This window comes from Rattus norvegicus, chromosome 5 (genome assembly GCF_021556685.1).
Source record: "Rattus norvegicus strain SHRSP/BbbUtx chromosome 5, alternate assembly SHRSP_T2T, whole genome shotgun sequence".
Lineage (NCBI taxonomy): Eukaryota > Metazoa > Chordata > Mammalia > Rodentia > Muridae > Rattus > Rattus norvegicus.
Genome location: NC_141538.1, coordinates 34677116 through 34699933, shown reverse-complemented (window position 1 = coordinate 34699933; position 22818 = coordinate 34677116). Strand labels below are relative to the sequence as shown.

Below are 22818 nucleotides of genomic sequence, written 5' to 3'. Positions count from 1 at the left end.
TACACACTGCATACTACTATCATATCGAAAATAGCTCAGCTAGGAAGTATTTGTCACCCATGACACACAGGTGTGCTTCGTTTGGTTGAGAAAGGGTTTCACCAAGCAGTTCGAGCTAGTTGTGAATTCACCATCCTTCTGACTAAGCCTCCTGCTGAGTTTGGAGCAGGAGTGTGGAGGCTAAGCCTCTATATCAGCCTAGCCACATTTTTGGATGAGGAAACAGACAGCAGAGTTTTGACTTCAAGAGTCTTGCTGTACAGCACAGTTTTGGGCATCCTCTCGGATGATACCAGGTACTGTCATGCATGCTCTTCTGACCACACATGAGGATCATTCATTGTCCTTACATTGTGCTATTTAAATATTGACACTTATTTAAGATTTGTTCCATAGCAACAAGAAATATTTAACATGGGATTAATATGAGTAAAACCAATGCCTACTCATTTCTAGGCTATTAAATTTAACCTGAGTTACATACCTTTCAATTTCTGGAGGTTGTGTCTTGGACTCAACTGCTTTGAGAAATTCAGAAAAGTATTCTGGCTTTACAATTGGACGTCCACAAATGAGTGCACATATAGTCTAAAATGGAAAATCAAATGTAATTATAAATACATACATTCAAATAAATAATATTTAAATATACATACATTTATTTAAAAGACAGTTATGTTATAAATTAATTATATATAAATTATGTAATAAAAAAAATTTACACTATTTCTCCTTTCCAATTCCTTAATGCACAAAGGAGACACATTCTAAAATAAGTCAGTCCTTGGTCATAGCTTAGGTTTATAAAACCATTACACAAAGACTTAAATTAGAGATCCCTCAATCACTATTGGAAAAGCACACACACATATCTACAGATCCAGGTTGGTGAGACTTACTGAGGTAATACTAAACTACAAGGACTCCACAGTCCTCATGAATAGAACCTTCAATGCAAAAGAGGAGTGTGGTATCATGAAATGAATAGTAGGTGAAATGAATGGTATGAGGACAGGAGAGACAACTTGACACAGGAGAAATAAGATGCCAACCTTCAAGAGCGGCAAGCCCACTAATTGTAGTCTCTGCCTTAGACTGAAACATGATCTATACAATCAAATACATTTCATAGTAGAGGACCACATAAAACCCTTTTTAAAATGTCAAATAGAAATCTGAAATATAATTTGTTATGCTTCTGCTTCTCTGAGATAATAAACTATGAAAGCCATTCATGGCTCCAGCCGCATATGTAGCAGAGGAAGGCCTTGTCGAGCATCAATGGGAGGAGAGGCCCTTGGTCCTGTCAAGGCTCGATGCCCCAGTGTAGGGGAATGTCAGAGTGGGGAGGCAGGTGGGTGGGAGAAGCACCCTTATAGAAGCAGGTGGAGGGCAAATGGGATAGCAGGTTTCTGGAGGGGAAACTGGGAAAAGGAATAACATTTGAAATATAAATAAAAAATACAGAATGAAAGAAAAAAAGAAAAGCCATTCAAGCCCAAATACAAACATGGGATAGCCATGCATAAATCTACAGCCATTTTGGTGGTTTCAAAGTAAATGACTGTAAGTCTGTGCATATTAAGTAACTGAGGGTAAACTGACAGAACTTGATCCCGACACACACAGACTTCCAACCTACTTTAATGGTGACTTTGACTGATGACATGGCAAGGTGAGTACACTCTTCTGTCCAGCTGTTTGCAGTGAGTCCTCCAAGCTGTAATATAGCTTGGTTTAAAACAGTTTTCCCAGAGACATCTAAACAAGAAGAGCAAACAACCAAAGGCTCGTATTCTACTCTGCAAAGGAAAATGAGTTACATCCAGTCAGATTGTGGCGCTTGGGACAGCAGCGTATAGGATTTTAAAATCTCAGGCATCGTAATTTTAATCTATTTTTCCTAAGAAATTATCATTTCTTCAGTCTTGAGTCCTATTGAAGTAAAAGCAATGACCCAAATTAACATTAACATGTAACCCATGAGGACCCAAACAAGTGAGTTCCCTGTTACAACTGTCAGGGCCCATACAAACCCATTCAGTTACACAGTGACAACTCATTATCCAAAGTCTCTTCCTTTACAGTTTCACACACAGCTGTGGATTTCACATTAACTCTGAAACTTCTTACCTGAATTTACTTTCAAACACCCCAAAGGTAACTCTATCTCCTGTCTTCAAAGTGGAAGAAAGGCCATTCTGCATTTTTTCTTCGTTAATAAAGGTTCCATACTTAGAATTATCTTTTATTATTAATGTAGGAATTTCATCCGTTTGACTCTGAAAAAAAAATCAAATGATTTAAAGTCATTTAGTACTTACTAATTACAGTAGATCTCACAAGATGAATAACTTTCTAAGGAAGCAGAAACTAAGTAGTTGATGCTTCCACTTAGGCCCCCTTCAGCGAAGTCACTCACCTGGCATTTTTCCCTAAGGTCATTTCGTAAAGTAAAGCCTTACCCTGAGAACAGATCTCACTGCTAAGGCTGTGGGCATTTCCCGAGAACTTCAACCAGTTCTTCTGAGGCTTTTCCTTTGGTAGAGGCTGCTTTGTGTTTAACATGCCAGGTGTATTCTCTCCTGCACACTGTTTACACTATCAACACCATATCAGTAAAAACTAACCCCATGAGAATACGAGGAGGTTAAAAGGCTAGAGTTTCTGACTGAATGCAACTGTTTTCTTCATCTAGATGAATTTCAAGAATAAATATTTTCTCCATCCCTAAAAGAACAGAATTAAAACCTGAATTTCTCCAAGCACATCCAGCATTTATACATGTGCACTCTGTGCACAAAAAATAGCTGTTCTTGCACCACAAATACTGACAGAAGCACAGGTATTTAAAAATACTTAACCACCTTTACAACCTATGGTTGTGATAAAACATACTCAGATCCGGCCTAGTAACATATATAAATTCCTACTCTGAAAATATGCTACACAGGAAAAGCCAGTGTCAATATAGCACATGAAGTCCTTTAAGGCAGTGGGTTATAAAGGTAATTCACTGTTGTATTCCTGGAAGTGGTGCAAACCATTCACTGCCTAACAGTTTGGATCTGAGTGTCTTCCAGAGAATCATGGGTCAAAGGCTTAGCTGTCAGCCTTGGGGCCAGTGGACAGAAGTAAGCTCTGGAAGGGTAACCTGGAAGAAGTTCTGGGGCCTCCACTCTTTGCTGTGTTTCTTAGTTGTCAGGATGAAAGTAACTTCCTGTTAAGTGTTCCATGATTTATGGCACGGGACACAGATCCAATTTAGTGGGCAAAAAGACCACAGGTTGAAATCTTGAGCCACAGTCTGTATGTCCCTCTTTAATCTGTTTTTTCTTAGGTAGTCTATCATGATGGCAAAAAAACTAACATGGGATGTTTTCTAACAGTTTTTCTGATGTCAAAATCACACCCCCCACGCAATTAACTATTCAAATGGAAGCTTTCTATTCTTTTTTTCCGTTGTTGTTTCTTGTTTTGCTTTGTCTTATCTGCTAACAAAACAGTAAAATAGGGGCTGGAGAGATGGCTCAGTGGTTAAGAGCACTGACTGCTCTTCCAGAGGTCCTGAGTTCAATTCCCAGCAACCACATAGTTGCTTACAACTATCTACATGATCTGATGCTCTCTTCTGGCATTCAGGTGTCCATGCAGATACAACACTCATATGCATAAAATTATAAATTTTAAAACAAGCAAAAAAAGACAGTAAAATAGAGTTAGCAGCATACCAAACTGGTTACAGGAAAGTTTACTCTTAATACAGCATGATTTCGACTGATTGACTGATCATTTTCGATTAGAATGGCACAGTTTTTCCTCCCAACAATGTACTCTACGCCAGCCAAAAGTCGACATGGTTCTCCTAAGGGAAAACAGAAGTAAATGAATGTAAGGTACACATACACGTATGTGCATGCACACACATATACATACACATACACACACACACACACACACACACACACACACACACATCTATGATACAGGACATACTATATATGTATTACAAATAACTCATACTTCTGCCACTTAAATACTAAGCAACTTGACATTATGCATGTGTATATTTATATAAATTATATATATCCAATGTGAGTTTTTCCTATCAAAAAATTTGCTAGCTTTATGTGTTTTGTCTACATCTACATATGTGCATCGTGTGTGGGGGTCCCTGCCAGTGCTACAGCAGAACAATTCACAGAGAGGCAAAGATGAACCTCGGTTCAGTTTGACTTAGTTAGCCTGTCCTGGTCCAAACTTCTGGCATCTGACACCAGGCAGTTGACATTAGCCATATTTAAGGGCAGCACAACTTTGAAAAAGTTCCTGATGACAATTAACTCAGTTCTACTTGTACAACAAAGCTTAAGACCTGTTTACACTGAAACTCTTTATAAAGTACACATGGCTTCTTCCATAAAGATGGGCTGTGTTGACTCAGAGACATTGCTTAAGATAAGGGTCTAGGGAGAATGACGAGGTAACACAATGTCTGTGGGAGTCAGGATTGGCCTGGCCCTACGACAACATAGAAGTCACTTAGGCTGTTGAAAAGTACAAGTGACATTGCTCATAAGGATGGGTTTAATGGACCAAGAAGCAATGCTCAAGATTTAGGGAAGGATGCCGGATAAACAAACATTAGTCTGGGAGATGTGGGTGAGGTCTGGCCCTACAGAGAGGAAAGAGCACCAGGTTTTGAAGGTGAACTACATCTTTCCCCAGCATTCCAAGTGGAAAATGGATATGGACAAACATCTCCTTCCTTTGAAGAGATAAGCTTCATGTTTTACTTTCCTGGTTTTCCTAGTGCTTATTTGTATGCACAAGGATTTTTGTGTCCTCTACGATCATGTGTTTGATGCCCCTGTAAGTCATAAGAGGGCATTGGATTCCCCAGGAATTGGTTATAGATGGTTGTGAGTCACCATGTGGAACTGAACCTGGGTTCTTTGCAAGAGTAACAAGTGATCTTAACTGCTGAGCCATCTCTCTAGCTCCATGTCCTCGTTCCTAATAAAGCCTCCCTGAAGAATATGAAAGGTTATCTAAATACATGGGTACCTTTATCATTTTACAGAGGGAATACTGAATCAATACCCCCTCCAACACAACATAAATTTAATATATGATAAAACAAAATCACACTACTGATTTTGGAGTTGATTAAATGATTGTAAAATGTAAGAGGGAACATATATTAAAAATAAAGCAAGCAAGCTGGACCTAAAAAGCACATGCCTTTCAAGCCAGTACTCAGGAGGCATAGCCAGGCAGATCTCTGTGAGTTCAAGGCCAGTCAGGTTGATATAGTTGAGACCCTCTCAAAAAAAAAAAAAGGTTGGCAAGAAAATAATTATCAAAAAAATAATTTACTTATATGTATGAGCATTTGCCTGAATGAATGTCTGTGTAGCACACTCATGCAGTGCTCAGAATCCAGAGGATTCAGATTATAGCTGACTTGAACCCAGATCCTCAGGAAGGGTAGCCAGTGCTCTTATGATGCTGAAATTTATAATCATATTAAAGGAATTTGCCTTATTAGATTGCAAAATTTGCCAAAACGCTACAGTCTAAAGATATTTCAATGGATCAGGAAAAAAAAAACTAAATTAATACAATTAAAATCAGGTTAGATGCAACTATACCTTTGGAAGACTTATGCTCTACTATTAACAGTTGCACTTCAAATTAGTGAGAAAATTATTTTTAAAAAAAGTTGTGTTGACCCCCTACCCAGTGCCTAGACGAATGGTGGGGCAGAGAGCACTTCAGAGATGACCTCTGTCAAGGACCACTAAGAAGACACCCAGAGGCCCTGGTACAAGTAAGATGCAAGTAGGGAGATAGAGAAAAAGAGAAGCAGAAGGATGTGCTACAATGAAGAAAGGCAGAGCTGGAGACTGGAAAGTAGTGAGAAACAGCCTGAAGTGAGTGCCTGTGATACCACATGAGGCCCATGTCTGGGTCCATGGCCCTGCAGCAGTGGGTGTCTGTGCTGATGTCCATAGCCCATGGGGACATCCCTAGTCTGGGCTACCAGCTAGGGCCATGTTGATGTCCAAGGGCTGTAAAAGCTGGCCCCGCCCCTCACTAGCTGTGGTACTCTGAAGAGCTGTCAGGCTGACCAACTCAGCTACAACGTAGACCCAGACCCAGGGCTTTGAGTTGGCTTACCCTACATCTAGCCCATTGATGTAGAAGCATAGTAAGGGGCTGGTCCCCCAGAACCAAAATTGCAGGATCTCCACAGCAAACAGCAACAACAGAATATCCAAGTGGAGTCCTGGTAAGGATCCAGTATTGATAGTGTAGCAGAAGACAGAGGACTCGAACCAAACAGCAATGAACATCTGAAAGAATAGCTGTTTGGGTAAAGGGCTATACTGTGTGACACACTGAAGCTTCCAGAGTGAGATTTTGTTTTGTTTGTTTTGTTTTGTTTTTGTGAGGGGGAGGGTGGAGAGTGGATATAGAGGGATGAAGAGATGAGTTACTGAAGTGCAGGCTATGAAATTCACAAAGAGTCAATAAAATATTAAAGTTGTAAATCAGCAACTGCTGGACTAACAGCAGTCATGCTAGAGACCTGTGGCATTTGGAGGCGTGGGCTTCGATTCCAGTTGGTAATTATCACAACTTGATAAATAGCAAGAGTCCAGCAGAACCCTGGCATCCTTCTAAACAGTTTGAGTTAAGTCCTGTCAATGAGATTTCCATTTGTTTTATTTCATTTTTGAGAGGAAGTCTCACTATGCTGCCCAGGTTGTCCTCAAACTCAAGATCCCCCAGCCTCAGCTTCCCTGGAGCTGGGATTACAGGCAGGAACTGTCACTCTCAGTTTACCAGAGATGAACTTGAAAGGTTTCAAGGAAGGCAAATAAATATTCTGTTAGTTTCTGCTGTAACACAAAGGTGACCAACTAACTTGAAAACTAATGCCTTGGGTTGGGGATTTAGCTCAGTGGTAGAGCGCTTGCCTAGCAAGCGCAAGGCCCTGGGTTCGGTCCCCAGCTCCGGAAAAAAGAAAGAAAAGAAAAAAAAAGAAAAAAAAAGAAAACTAATCCCTTAGCTTCTATCAGATTCTGAAATGCATCTGTGATATTGGTTCTAAAAGCATATTTATTCTGTTCTCATGTTAACAAAGGGTTAAGGATACCTTCTAACAGCCAGGTATCAGCCAGTCCAGACTATGAAAGGAACAGATAGAATCCTTATACTGTAAATGCCTCTTTAAACACCCCTCAAGTGGGGTGGCTGAAGTAAAATTGAATCTAGGTGTTTTTCTAAGTTATTTCCTTTTCTGTCTATAAAATATTGCCTGACCATGGTGTCGTGTGGAACTCTGTGAAACTCTACTCGTTCAAGATGACAAGCAATTCGAATATCCTCCCTTTACCCAATTTGGCAGGTTTTTATCTGTTATGAGACAGGCTCTCTTGTAGCTCACAGGCCTCAAACTTATGTAGCTGATAACCTCTAACTCCGGGTCCTCCTTCCTCAACCTCCCAAGTGCTGGGCGCCTGCACCACCATTTCTAGAATGTTTCTATTTTACAGACACCCACAGAGCTAGCTAAGCTCAAGGCTAATTATTCAGAGTCCTACTTGTTCAGCAACACAAATTTGCGTTCTACCTATGCAGTGGCCCAACCCACATGGACAATCTTTCAGACTTCATCCTTCCCTTTAAGCTATTAGTAAACTGCATCTTCATTAAGTTCCCTACGAACAAGATACAGTCGCAGGCAAGTACTTAATCTTCCATCAATATTGACTATATAAGGGGACAACCACTTAACACGTGATAACTTTTTCACTGCGGAAAACTGTGTGGGGTGGAAGGCGAAATTGTGAAAACTTTAAAGTGAGCCTATGGGGTCACGTGATTTCTCACAACTATGCTGTGGTCTGTGTCAGTCCCCACCCTTGGCTGGGCGCCTGGGCTAACTCCGCGTAGTGTTTCCATTAAGGGTTTAAGTTCTGTCCCCTCAGTTCGCAGCCTAGCTGGAGCCGTCCAACCCGGGCACGCACAGCTCACCGCCCGAATTACGGTGGGCTCCTATCTCTGCTCCCACCACCCAGCTTCCGTGTTCAGTCAGCTTCGGCCGCCTAGGGGTCCGCCGGAAGGCTAGGAGGACGGACCGGAAGCGCATCCACTGCTTCCCCACCCCCACCTCCCCTCAGCAGTTCCCGGGCAAGAACTCCCCGCCGTCTCCTTTAGGCGCCTACCTGGAGCCGCACTTGCGGCCGGGAGCAGCTTCCACATGAGTCCGGCGTCTCAGAACACTGCGACATGCGACGCCAACCGCGGCTGCCCAGCGTGCGCGGCCACCGAGCTGCACTGGCGCGGGCTCAGGGACGTGCGCGTTCCCAGGACTCCGCCAAGTTCGTCGGAAACGCGGGAATGGGGCCAGAGCGCGCCGCCAGCGCGGGCGCCACCTGGTGCTGAAGATGCAGCGGTGCAGTGCAGAAAGTGTCCTGGGAGGAAGGTGATGGCCCAAACTCACTTCACGCTTTTATCAACGAACTGTAATAGTCTTTTAAAATCTCGGAAATGATGTGGATTTTAAATTAAATGCATCAAAGTGCTGGTTGAGTATGTTATTTGCTGTATTTAAAATGCCTTAATTTATATCATTTGTGGTAGTATCAGTCAAAATGAACATTTCATGTCAGAGCCAACAGTATGTTTAATCTTCTCCACTCTTTCCTGAGTGTATTATACCAGAACCGTGTTTACGTCTTTACACAATGTCAGAATTTACTGAATAGCATTAAATTCACAAGCTGCATTGTTATCTTTGACTGCAATTTGCCAAGTAGTCCCAACTTGCCCTAATAGTTGATCACTGGCAAGCAGGTTTTAGTCCAGTTGTAATATTAATACATCACACAGCAAGAGTGTGTGTCCATTAAAGAGTGACTGCAACTGCTGGGCATGGTGATGCACACCTTTAATCCCAGCACTCAGAAGTCAGAGGCAGGTGGATCTCTGTGAGTTCCAAACCAGCCTGGTCTACCCAGAGAAATCCTATCCAAAAAATGAATAACTACAGCAGAGACACAGGGAGAGACATAAAGGGATTTGGGAAGCTAAAGTATAGAGCTGAAACAGATACAAGCAGGGTACATGCAGCATTTACCTAGCATGCATGGATGGTTGGTTTTGATTGTCAGCGCCAACAAACAGCACAGAAATCTTCCTGCATGGCAGTAATTGACTAGTAGCTTACATATGATATTGAAAGGTAAAAGTTTTAAAGTTGCCCCCCTAGACACAAAGTTTAGAGGAGAAGGAGAAAAAAAAAACAGGTTAGGCCCCAGAATTATATGTTCCAAGAAGCCTCTCCTAGGGCTATAGAATGGGTAATTACATTGGCCGGCTCAACAGCTTTCTCCCAGAAACTAGCAGACCATAAATCTTAGAGAACAATCTTGAGAAGAAGGAAACAACTTCTCCTAGGAACTAGCGGACCATGAAGTTAAACAATCTGAGAAGTAGGAGAGAGCTTCTCCTAGGAAACAATCTTGGGGGACAGAAAGTTTTTCCTTGTGATTTTTCACTGTTATTCTACGACGCCATCCCTACCCCCTTGGGTTGTGGTTTCTCCCTTTAAATACCCTTTCTCCCAGCCTCTCGGGGTCGGACTCCACTGTCCCTGCGTGGGATATGAGTCTCGACCCCAGTGCACTGGTTGCTATCGATAAACCTCATGTGATTACAACAAGGACGGTCTTGTGTGAGTTCTTGGGGGGTCACGTCATCCCAAGACTTGAGTGAGGGTCTCCCCACTCCGGGGGTCTTTCAATATACAATAAAATGTAAATGATATTTAAACAGCCGTCCGGTTCTATTGCTTAAAGAAAAATAAACAATCTGTACATGTTCGGCAGAATACTTTTTTAAAAATAGTATTTTAGGTCTGTGTTGTTAGAATCTGGAAACCCAGAACCCTGAGAATCTAAGACTTAGCAGATAATCAACTATTTACACTAAGAGACCTCTTCCTTTTTTTTACAAGACCGAAAACTGAACTTGAAAATTAAGCTTACTATTCTTTTCTTTTTTTGTTGAAAGAGTCTCATTACTTGCCTGGAACTCTCAATGTAGACCAGGCTGACCTTGAGCTAACAGAGCTGTGCCTGCCTCTGCCTCCCAAGCACTAGGACTAAAGGTGTGTGCCACCGTGCCCAGCTCAGTTGCTAAGCTTTTTTTTTTTTTTTTTAATTGTGCCCATACTGCAAAGCTGCAAGGGACTGACTCCAAGTACTTTCCTCACCCCAGAAGCTATGAGCCTTGATTTAATCCAAATGACCTGTCATAAATGTATACAAGTGGGGGCCTTCACGCTGAAGGCTTTCCACAGAGATCTTGGTCCAGCTAGGAGTGCGGGTTAAGGTGAAGGGGAGAGGACTCAGGCAGGAAGGGGGAGACTGCTTCCGGTGCTGGTGCTGCTGGTGCTGCTCTGCCTCCATTTCAGCCGCTGCTCGTTTCTTGGGCCAGGCTGAACCAACAAGAGACTGACTTGCTGGCGAGGGGTCCAGGAGAGCAGATCTCTTCTCCAAGCTGCAGTGTTACAGAATAATTCCTTCACACCTTTAATCCTTCTGAATAGGATTCTTAAATACGTTTTGGGGATGGGTCAGTGTCTGATAGCAGGTACTTCTTATTGGTTTGGCCTGAGAGCGTGGGAGGACCTCATCTACATATTTGGGGGCGTGGTCTGATCTGTCATGACTAATCTGTCTTGAGCCTATGTGACCTGTGGTCTAGTCCTCACCAGTGGAGGAGGGGCTTGGAGCATTTGCCCTACATGGCTGATCTGTCTCAAACCTCTCAACAGAGGGTTGTGGGGGGGCTATAGCTACTTGAGAGGGGACTGGGAATGCTCCTGACGTCCCTTAGAGTCCCCGGGGATTTGACCTATCTGGACCCTGGTACTTTTCAAAGCCCACTGCTCCACACACAAGGTACTGCATACTGGGTTTTTATAAAGCTAACATAAATTTTAACCAGTACTTCAGTAACTTCTAGACAGCACTTAATCAGGACAGTTGAATTTCTGCCTCAACTCGGCTCAAAAATACCAAAACAAAAAACCTGAAGTCGTTTGTTTCGCTTTCTTGCTCAATTTACTAATGGATTAGAACGTGGGAAACCATGAAAAAAGGACTTGTTACAACCTCAGTGTCAGTTCCTGTCCTATCATTCTGGCCTAGCAACCATTCTCCACAGGCAGGGAAACAGTGAACATTTCCTGTCTATTACTAGGCTAAGGCCTGTTTGAAGTACTTTAGACTTCTTGGGGTGGGGGAGGGTAAAGGAAATGAGGTAAGTTCTACTCACAGAAGCAGGTAACTAACATGTATGTTCTCACCTCAAAAAGATACTATATTCTTAGGCCAAATATGAGTGGTCATCACCCCAGTATTCATTCAGGTTGTTCTAAATTCCCTGTTCCAACATGGGCATAGCTTCCTGAAGATTTTATAGTTACAAAAAAGTCTTGAATCAGTATACCTTGGTGAAAACATCAGGTAAGCAGGTTACAGCAAAGGAGAGAAAATACCATAGGTCTTAGCCCTTTTGTTACTGGAAGCAGGTTGTCTGCTAATACATGTTAAAAGGATTTAGCTGGTACAAAGCTGTTAAGTCAGACACAGAAGTAGGTGCAATAAATGGCTATTGAGGACGTTAAAGGTAGCCTAAGGTAGTCTAGCTTTGAATTTATCACATTTCAACTTTTCACAGTCACAGAGTTTTAATCAGTTACTCTGTCAGCAGAGAAGCAGAATGAAGTAACCCAGATCTGGTGCCAGCAGCTTGTGTACTGCCTAATCTTTTAGGTTCTAAGGAAGGGACAGCACAGAGTTGGGAAGTGTAGGGCTGAGGGTGGCAAGTGCATGGGCCAGCTAGCAAGCAAGCTGCAGGCTGTGCATGGGCAGTGGTGCAGCTCAGGCCAAGCCCAGCGCAAGAGGAGTTTCAAGGTGATGGTGCCACCGGCTGGGGATGATGCTTTGACAGCAAAAAGATAGCACAGAGTTAGTGATTGTTTTAAAGACTTTTATGAGACCTTTGGCCCTGAAAAAATTCCAGTTGCTGCTTTCAGTGGCCAGACCTTCAACACTTGCTCACGGAAGGAGAGCATTCATTAAGAGAACTTTCTTTGAGGGAGCCTGCCTCCCTACCCTTATCCGCTGGCCCTATTCCAAGAGAGGAGTCAGTCTCCAACATTAAGTCACCTTCCCCGTTAGTCATCACTGACATAGAGAGTGCCTCTGATCCTATCCCCACAGCAGCCAGTTCCTGCCCCTGTGGTCAAAATGTCCCAGGTTGGGAGGCAAGGAAGCCCCTAAAGTAGTTTCAGAGAGAATCTGCAGCAAACTGTGAGGAACTTTGTTTTGCCAGTCAGAATTTGGAAAAGGCTTTGGCTGTGTTTACCCTACGATATCAGGAGAAAGTCTTGGCATGGGCTCTTCAGCCTACTCCAACTGAGGGCTGTGGCCAAGGTCAGGATCAATGTTTTCTTTTCCATGGGCCTTTAACCCAGTGAGACAGCTTGGTGAGGGGCTGGGGGAACTGCTACTGAAATCTGGATTTCAGAGGCATGAGGAGGGCTGTAGTTCTATTAAAAGTCAGTACTCCAGTCTTTATTGGATGTAAAAGTCAGGAAACCCAGCTCAACCTTGACTTCTGCCCCAGGAATGGCAGCAGAAAGAGTCCTTATAGCCATTTATCTCTGACTGTAGCTTGCTCTCTGATACCCGAGGCTTCAATCGAATAACACCCCTCCCCCCAAATCTGGCTTTTCTTCTGTGTCCACCAAGGTGCTCCAGGGAGCAGATGAGCCATACAATTCTTTTGTCAGCTGCTTGGCATCTAGCACCTAGGTCCTAACCATCTCTCCATCCTTTTGTTATATCTTACTGGAAGCGTAATGTTGTCTGGAGGCTGGGTCTCTTGAGAGACGAAGCCCCCGAGCTGACACTGAAGGGAGGTACTCCTTAAGGGAAAATCTAAGTCCAGAGAGACAGCCGGTAACAGACCAGCTGCCCCTCTGCTCACCTTTCTGTTTCACAGGCACAAGGCTTGTGCATATTTTTGCATTGGCCTTTTCATCCTAAGAAAGCCTCCTCGTTTAGCTGTGTGACTGAATGCTAGTTGTCCTCTTTGGCGGACCTCTATTTTCTAGACTCTCTTCTTTTTCTCATCTGGCCACTTGAGATGCTTGTTAGTAGCTGCTGCAGGTCCTCTTTACCACCGAGGAAATACAGAATCTTATTAGAGGCCAGAAAGAATGTTCCAGACCCAGATGGAAGGCCCTCACTCCTGCCTGTTGACTTCAATAGCCCTGAAGGTAGGGAGTGCCAGGTCTATCGCCAGACTCCAATAGTGGGTCTCTGATGGACTGGAAAATGTCCCACCAATTTGGCTAAGGTAAAGGAAATGTTCCAGGGGCATACAGAATCCCCCTCAGCATTCTGGGAATATTTGATGGAGGCTTTCTGTCAGTTCATGCTCTACAACCCTATAGCAGAAGAACACAAAGCCACTGAAGAGAAAGTTGCAGAAACTTGAGGGGTTAAGCTAAATTGCTGAGAGAATTAGTGTAAGTTGCAGAGAAAGTAAGGTTGAAGTGTGGTTCAGGGTCTATGCACATAAGTGGACAACATTTAATAGCTGTAGAGGAAGATGCAGAAGATATAACAGAGAGACTGAGGAAGAGAAAGAGGAAAGAAGGCAAAAAGAGCAGGAAGCTAGGGAAGAAAAGAGACAGAAAGAAGAGGAAGCTAGAGAGCTAAAGAGAGAGAAAAGACAGGAGAGGAACTTACATTGGCCACAGTAGTTAGGAACCTAGGAAGACAGTACCTGGCAACAGAAGAGATTCCTGGCTAAAGATCAGTGTGCCTATTGTAAGGAAAAAGGGCACTGGGCCAGGGACTGCCCCAGGAAAAACAAGACGGGCCTCTCCAGTGGGCCCGAAGGCAAGCCTCTCGGTCCTAGAGAGCTGGCTATACGCAAAGATGGAAGGAAAGCCCACCCAGTTGTTTTGTGAATACGGGGTCCCAACACTCTGTGCTCCTACGCCCAAATGGGCTAGTGTCCAGCAAAAGACCTTGGGTACAGGGGACTACCGGCAACAAACAATACTCATGGACTACCCGAAGAATGGTGGACCTTGGCATGGGCTGGGTATCCCACTTGTTCCTTGTGATCCCAGATTGCCTTTACGAGTTTGAACCCTGCAACCCTGCTCCTAGACCCCGACCTAGACCCCCCTTCATGACTGTCAGCAGGTGCTCACTGAAGCACAGGGGTGGCATAAAGATCTGACTGACCAGCCACCAGAGGGGGCAGATGCCATCTGGTTCATGGATGGGACCAGCTTCTTAGAGGAAGGAAAAAGACGGGCTGGAGCGGCAGTGATACATGGAAACAGAGTCATCTGGGCTCAGGCCCGACCAGAAGGCACCTCTGTTCAGAGGGCAGAACTCATTGTCCTCACTAAAGCCCTTGAGCTGGGAAAGAGACTTAATATGTATATGGACAGCAGGTATGCCTTTGCCACAGCCCACCAGCAGAGGGGCCTGCTGACATCTGAAGGCAAGGAGATTAAAAACAAAGAAGAGATTCTGGCTCTATTAAGGGCCCTCCACGACCCAGCCAAGCCAGGGAAGAACTCTGGTACACCTCAACAACGGGAAAGAAGGTCCTGCTACAAAAACAGGCAGAGGCCATGATAAAACAAATGCATCAATGGACTCACTTAGGGGTAAGCAAACTCATCCAGACATTTTCAAAAAGTAAATATTATGGCCCAGGTCTCAGGTATCTCGTGGAGCAGATAGTGCACCGATGTGTACCATGCCAAAAGGTAAATGTTTGCAGGAATAAAATTGACTCTGGCAGGAGACTCTGTGGGGATCAGCCTGGGGCCTACTGGGAAGTGGACTTCACTAAGATAAAACCAGGAAAATATGGTAACAAATATCTCCTAGTGTTTATAGATACTTTCTCATGATGGGTAGAAGCTTTCCACACCAAGCAAGAGATCACTTTGGTAGTCATCAAGAAGATACTGGAAGAAATCTTCCCACAGTTTGGGGTGCCCAAGGTGATCACCCAGGTAAGCCAGGGTGTGGCTAGGTACTTAGAGGTCGATTGGAAATTACATTGCATCTACAGACCTCAAAGATTGGGACAGGTAGAGAGAATGAATAGAACTCTAAAAGAGACCCTGGCCAAATTGACCATGGAGACTGGTGCAGACTGGGTGGCACTCCTTCCTCTTGCTCTCTTCAGAGCAAGAAATACCCTTTCCAAATTCAGCCTTACCCTCCCCCCTACTTTGAGCCTCAGCTCCTCTGATTGTATTAGATGATATTATTGAACCAACATGTCATAGTAATAATGATTTGTATGCCAGACTAAAAGGCCTACAGATAATACAGAAAGAAGTCTCACCAGTTCCAGGTCAGAGACTCCGTCTATGTATGACAACACCGGGCCCAGACACTTGAGTCTCACTGGAAAGGACCATACTGGTGCTACTGACCACTCTGATATCCGTTGTGTCAGCCCTCACCAGTCACGTACTAGCTGTTGGGACTAGGGGGCTGGGACACTCAGATCTTAAAAAAGCTCCCTAGACTTGCATGTCAGATAAATGGATACATCCGAGATGTGACTGGGGGTTGCTGTGATGGGGTTGCTGTAATGCTCACTTGAGGAGTGTGCTTTGGAAACAAGACTTTCATGTTTGCCCTGGGTTCCATCGAGATAGGCCCCTCAAACGTAGGTGTGGAGATAGGTTTGATTTCTATTGCAAACGATGTAACATCCCCTTACTATGAAGGCATTGCACATGTTAGTACTCCTAACACTTCTTGGGCCTATGCCTCAGGAATCACAACCTGTATAAGTTTAGAAGTTCTAAAAAGCAATCGTGACTTTTGTGTGTTAGTTCAGATAGTGCCTAGAGTGTTATGCCATCCTTATGAAGATGTACTGAACTACTAGGATCCTGATGCTAAAGTCTTAGTAAGACACAAAAGAGAGTTGGGGATTACTCTGGCAATTATCTTAGGGCTTAGTTTAGGTGCTTCAGGGCCAGCTATGGGGACATCTGCTATTGCCCTACAACACAAGGCTTATGAAGAATTGAGGGCTGCTATTGACTTAGATATAGAAAGAATAGAAAAGACTTTAACTGACCACCAAGAATCCCTGACCTCCCTCTCAGAGATAGTCCTTCAGAATGAGAAGATTGGATCTACTGTTATTCCTTAAAGAAGGAGGCCTGTGTGCTGCATTAAAAGAAGAATGTTGTTTTTATATAGATCACTCAGGAAGAGTTAAAGACAACTTAGCTAAGATTAGAGAAGGATTAGAATAAAGTTTTTAAAACAAGAGAGAGCTCAAGACAAAAGTTGGTTTGAAACCTGGTTCAATTCTTCCCCTTGGTTCACAACTCTGGTTTATTGCTTATTAGAGAACATGTTGTTAAAGTAACAATATGAGACCATCACTAGTGATGAGATTGAGATATGATTCTAAGATTAAAACCATGATAAAAGAAAAAGGGAGGAATGAAGAAATAAAGTTTCATAGATGTGAAAAACAAAGTTATAAAAACAAAGTTTTGAGAAATACATTTGGTGGCCAAGATGCCTATGACAAAGTTGTGACCTTTCTGAGAGATACATCTGATGATAGGATGCCCAGTGAGATGATAAAGTTTTGGTAATCAAGATTCTGACTAAGCTAATTAAGCAATAACAACTGTTCTTGTAAAGACCCCCACCCCTCTTTGTGGTAAATTTCAAGAACAACCGAAAGATGTCATCCTGACCTTGCCCGACCACCCATTTCACCCCCCTCTAAGGGATGTGCCAACTTAGCCCTTTCCCAGTGATTCTCCAAGGTCAGGTGTAGGGCTGTATGAGGAAAGTGACCAACTGAGCCAAGAACAGACCATTGAGCAGGCCAGCCAATATCTGACCAGATCCTTTGTCCTGTGCACCACCAATGGGAATGGGTCAGCAAACCCTGTTGCTGAAGTCTGCCCTCTGTAACAAATAAGAGCTGTGTGCTTTTTGGGTTTGGGTTGCCTCTCCCTGTGTGGATGAGCAACCCCATGTACATGGATTAAAAAACCTTTTGCTATTGCAGTGGTCACTTTGTCAATCTGTGCTCTGTGGGTGGCGCTCCTGATGTAGGGCCATTTTGGGGTCTTATAACAGTTAACTCAGAGAAAGGTTAGGTCATACCGGAAAGTATGGGTGCGGGCTTCTAAGAAGAGGAAGGCACCTCTGAAGTGTCTTGGGGTGATCATGTGATGATTACATGCATGTATATGATCTTCAGCTACATCTCAAAGGCTACTAAGAAACTTTCTTCCCAGTAGGGTATGCTAGCACACTCTTTTAATCCCAGCAGTCATGATACAGAGACAAGCATATCTCTGTGGGATCAAGGCTAGTCAGTATACATAGTGAATTCCAGGACACCTTGCACTACATCATAGACACTGTCTAGAAGAAGAAAAGAAAAAAGAAAGAGAAAGAAAGAAAGGAAGAAAGAAAGAAAATCTTTTAATCTTTTCCCATTTTTTTGGTGTGATTGTGTGTGTGTGTGTGTGTGTGTGTGTGTGTGTGTGTGTGTGTGTGTATCCCCTCACATCTTTTGCCCTCTGTTGTGTTTTAAATGAGAATGGTCCCCAGGGTCGTGTATTTGAATACTTAGTCCTCAATGCATGAACCTTTGAGGAATAACCTTGAGGTGTAACCTTGTTAGAGTTGGTGTCTCAGGAAGTGGGCTTTAAAGTTTCTCTCTTCTTGCCAACTGCAGATTGTTAAGGCCTAGGTAAACTATTAAGATCTAGATGGAATGTTGAGGCCTAAGAAAAATGTTAAGTCCTTAGGTAACTGTCACCTGGCTGGCCTACCATTATAAGGAAACCTTCTCATATGTTTCTGCTGTTACTAGGAAACTTTCTAATGCCAAGTTGACTACCTGTTCTGTTATGATTTGTGCCCTCAGAAACTAGCCATGCTAGAGGTCAGTAGTATTGCCTTGTAAACTTACCACAATAAACTTGGACCAGAACCAACCATCCACCAGCACTTCCTATACCTGTGTATAAGCTTTTATGTTATTTGCTTTTATAAGCTGCCAATGGGATGGACCCCAGCATAAGAGATATATATATACAAGAAACGATTTAAAATAAGACTTCCATTTTGAGTAGTGGTCAAGTAAAGTTTAAGTTCCCAAGACCTACCTGGGAACTAACATCCTACATGGCAGAAAGAGGCATGTACATGGGTAGTTGACATCCTGGTTGGCAAGTTAATGCATGAATATTAGACAAGGCAAATCCCTTGCCACAGTTGAATTTTCTAACCAAGGGTAACAGGATAAATGTACAACATACATTCCTGAGGAAATCTCCTATCCCTAAATCCTGATTGACGGAATAACGTCACACAGATGATTGTAGATCTCAGGCTTTAAAAAGTCCTGTAGGACCTTAAATCAGGGTCATGGTTCAGCTCCTGAGCCTGATTAGTCTTAGGGTGTGGTGTTCAAGACACCATTCCTATTTGACTGAGATCGGTGTCTGAATGGTTTGTGTGGCAGTTCCCAGACCCCAGCAGGATCAGGATATAAAGCTCTCAGCTATTGCTTATTGCCATGCCTGTCTGCTTCCAACTATGATGATCTCAGACTAGCCCTCTGTATTAGTCATGGATCTTTAGAGTAGCAGAATATATATATATATATATACCAAGGCTGGATAATCTTCGGTAGAAGCTGGAATCTTTTTTTTTTTTTTAAGATTTATTTATTATGTATGAGTACACTGTGGCTGTCTTTAGACACACCAGAAGAGGGCATCAGATCTCACCACAGATGGTTGTGAACCACCATGTGGTTGCTGAGATTTGAACTCAGGACCTCTGGAAGAGCAGTCAGTGCTCTGAACTGCTGAGCCATCTCTCCAGCCGGATACTGGAATGTTGAAGTGAGGTATAATGCCTGTGAAGGAAGGAATGTACTTGCTAACAAAGACGAGGGCCAGCACACAAATAGCAAATGCTTCTTTCTTCCATGTTTTTATATAGACTTCCAGAAGATGGTGTGGCTCAGAATAAACGTGTATCCCCCTGATTCAAGATCCGGATCAAAGGCATGTATCTTTCTACCTCAAAGGTTGGGGCTAGAAGTGGAGTCACCCACTTCAAACCAAGCAAAATATTTCTTGTTTCTAGATTGTAGTTCATTCCAGATATAGCCAAGTTGACAACCAAGAATAACCTTCACACTCTAAAACTGTAAGTAAGACCCCAGTTAAATGCCTTCTGTTCTTTTTCTTTTTTTTTTTTTTTTGGACTGGATTAACACACTTTAATGAGAACAGTTTCCTCAGGAAGTGCATCTGTGAGCTGAAGCCATGCTGCATCAGGACTTTGCTTCCTGCTCCACAGGATTCAGATGCTACTGACGAAGTCCCCAGGGCTGGACACGGTCTCTTCTGTGGGAAGTCCCTGTGGCAGCTTCAGGGGCTGGATGTTTATCAAGTGTTTAACCAGGTTCAGTTTTGCATTCACAGACGAGATGGTCTTGTGAATTTGAGGGCTGTATGTCTTCTGCAGTCCAAGAATCTTGATTGTATCTTTTTCTCAGTATGGACACCTCTTTGTACTTCTTATTCTTGTAACAATGGGCAATTTACAAGGGTTCTGGTGGTCATGATCTTTAGGTCTAGACTGAAACACTTTATCTGAAATTCTTGATCTGGTAAATTTGTGACGAATCCACTCTGTACTGAATCCACTCTGTCACCTTTCTTCACAGTCTGTATTCTGCTTGGAGGCCTCTGAAATACCAAGCATAGAATCCCAGCCATAGGTGTGGTAATTCTCTTCAGAGGCAGCCACTGCTGTGTTCACCCCGAATGTCCCCATAGATGAAAGGAGAAGAACGGAAGCCAAATGCCTTCTTTTCTAAGAGTTTCCTTGATCATGTGTCTTTTCACGGATATAGAACAGTAAGGAAGACACTCTTCTTTTTTCAACTCTTCCCTTCTAATTGGTTCCAGTTTTACTTCTACTTTCAAGTCTCATGCATACACACCCCACATGCACATATCTACACACACAATGCATAAGTACACATAAACACAAAACATGCACATATGTACAATATGTACACCTCTCTTCCTGCCACCCCCCCCCACACACACAGTTGAGCATTCTTTCCTGCCAATCCCTTGACACACTCAAGGTGGTCTGATGACAGTTTGGTGAGTCTCTCAACTTCAGATTGTCAGGCGCTCTCTTTGGTAGGGTTTACAGCCAGGGTATTGCACATTTTCGTGAGCTTGTTGCATTGGAAAGTTCTTGGGTATGGTTTTCTCAGTATGATGTTGTTGTTGTTGTTGTTGTTGTTGTTGTTGTTGTTGTTGTTGTTTTTGTGGGGATGGGGTGGAATGGTAGAGAAAGAAAGGGTGTGTGCAAAGAGAGAAGAGGAGAAGGAAAGAAGGAAGGAGTGAGCCCTCAGTATGGTTTCAATGTGCCCCTATGACCATATGGTCCCAATTTACTTTGAACACTTTGTAGGCTTGTACCCTCTTTACCTTTACAAATAACATATTTTTCTGTATGTGCCTTGTGGGTATTACCAGCACAAATGTGGTCCTCCCACTCCCTGTTTGCACTCAAAATGGAGTCACAATGGAATCTCTCAGGACATTCAACATTCTGAAAAAATAAAAAAACCACTGTCTCACACAGTGTGGAAAAGTAGAGTAGTGTTAATTCAATTTTATAGGTACCAGTTTCTTTATCCTGGCTAGCTTCCTGATAAATGAGACAGAGACTATGGGATTTATTTGATAAGCTTTGCAGCACAATGTCTGAGCAGTTATTAAGCTATTCTAATCCTCTAAACTAATCTGCCTACCTCACAGCCAAAATCTCTGAGATTCTTGAATTTTAGCATTGATCTGGCGTTTCCTGCTTCATGTGTTTTCTCTGGGACCCTCCCACCATGGTGAATCTTCTTCTGCTCTCTCCTCCCCTCTCCAGAATCAGAAGTCCAGCCCCTGCTTAGCCATTGGCTGATCAGCTTTAATGACAAATAAGAATAAATAGGGAACAAATGTCCACACAAACTTGAAACAGGAGATTCTTAGAATAAGCACTACAAACCAAGTCTGTGATACGGGGGCAGAGAAAGCAGCATGTGAATAATACAGGGATAATCCTTACACAATGCACAAAAACATTATGCCTATGGAGTACAGAATAGCCTGATGTCATCACGATTACACCTCTGGGAATGTTCCCAAGTACAGCCTGTTTAGCTCATGGATTTGTCATAGTGATGCAAAACTAACTCATATACTTTGTAGGTGCTTATGAGGATTAGAGATGTATATATAAGGAGTGCTGACCCTGGTCTCGCTCTTACACACACACACACACACACACACACACACACACACACACACACACACACACACCCCAACATTGATAAATGATAGCTTTCAAGAGAAATATGTACCCGGACACTGAATTAATCCCCAGTTCTTAGATTCTTGATCAAATCAACTCAGAGGACACAGAGAGGACAATGAAGAATACAGAGTTTACTACAGAACAATATCAAATGAGAATTAGCAATGGTCTGTTCACTTAAAATGCCAGCTCTCATCTCAAAGTATCACAGTTCTCGTCGACCTAACACAAACCAGCACATATCTGGGAAATTTGGGTCTTAACTGAGGAATTACCTTCATCAGATACGCCTGTGTGTAAGGCACTGTTGCTGACTGATGTGGGACAGCTCACTGTGTGAGGCATCAGTTGGACAGGTGGCCCATGGAGGAGCTGAGGAAGCCACAGGAAGCAAGCCAGGGAGAAGTGTTCCTACATGATCTCTGCTTCAGTTCTTGGTAATCATTCGGTTCCTGCCTTGACTTCCTGACTTGACTTCCTGCGAGATGGATTGCAACCTGTAAGCCAAATAAACCCCTTCCTCTACATGTTGCTTGTGGTTATGGTGTTTACTACAGCAACAGAAAACAAAATACGACACCAGAGAAATATTAGTGACCAATGTGGTTCCACTTCAGCCTCATCTGTTGGGGTGGTGTTCAGGAGTCACTGAGTGGGTGAGTCAGTGTCCTAGTCCTGTAGAGAGTGCTGGGGGTGGATGTGTGTGTTGGGGAAGATCTTCTCTGAGGATTTCAGTGTTACAGCTCTCTTAAATGATATTCAGTGACACAGCTTGTATACAAATACTTTATTCTGGGTAAACAAGGGCCATGTGAACCTTGGAGAGTGGGAAGGACGTATACATTCATGGTGGATGTAAATTATTGGCTGGAGCTTAAAGGATTAGGAATGCCTCAACTGCATGGAGAGGTTCTTATCTGGAGAGAGGAAGTTGAACCTGTACTATTGCCCAGGAGTATGTGACATTCCTCAGGTAGAAAATGGGGTTGGGCTCCCCAGATCAGGTAGGGAAGAGGAAGTCCTGCTAAGAAAAGGGAGTCCTTCATTTTGCACCAAGCTCAGGGAAGCTGTCTGGACGTGGTAGACAGCAACCTTAGTATTGGAATCCAAAAAACATGACCCAGAAATACAGATTCAGGTTCCTCCAAATACATGGTCTAACATGGTCACAGGACCTGGTTCAGCAGGTCTTCCTTCATTGTCCGACCTTAGAAAGAAGACCGGGAGATCCAAAGACAGAGAGGATAGTAAATAATGGGATTTGGAGGATTTATAGAAGCTACAT

At 43.3% G+C, this 22818-nt stretch overlaps 1 protein-coding gene and 1 pseudogene across 3 annotated transcripts in view; both read right to left on the bottom strand.

The window, feature by feature from the left end:
• Nbn (nibrin) overlaps positions 1-8309 on the bottom strand; it is a 34816-nt gene extending 26507 nt beyond the window's left edge. Inside the window, 5 exon segments of one of the 3 annotated variants that reach the window (NM_138873.2) lie at positions 485-588; positions 1643-1802; positions 2134-2282; positions 3732-3865; positions 8238-8309. In NM_138873.2, coding sequence (NP_620228.1) covers positions 485-588; positions 1643-1802; positions 2134-2282; positions 3732-3865; positions 8238-8274 — 584 coding nt within the window. In that variant the 5' untranslated portion in view covers positions 8275-8309. 3 annotated transcript variants of the gene reach the window in all.
• An 11164-nt stretch (positions 8310-19473) lies between these two features.
• On the bottom strand, positions 19474-19921 carry Mrpl30-ps6 (mitochondrial ribosomal protein L30, pseudogene 6; annotated as a pseudogene).
• Positions 19922-22818: the final 2897 nt, after the last annotated feature.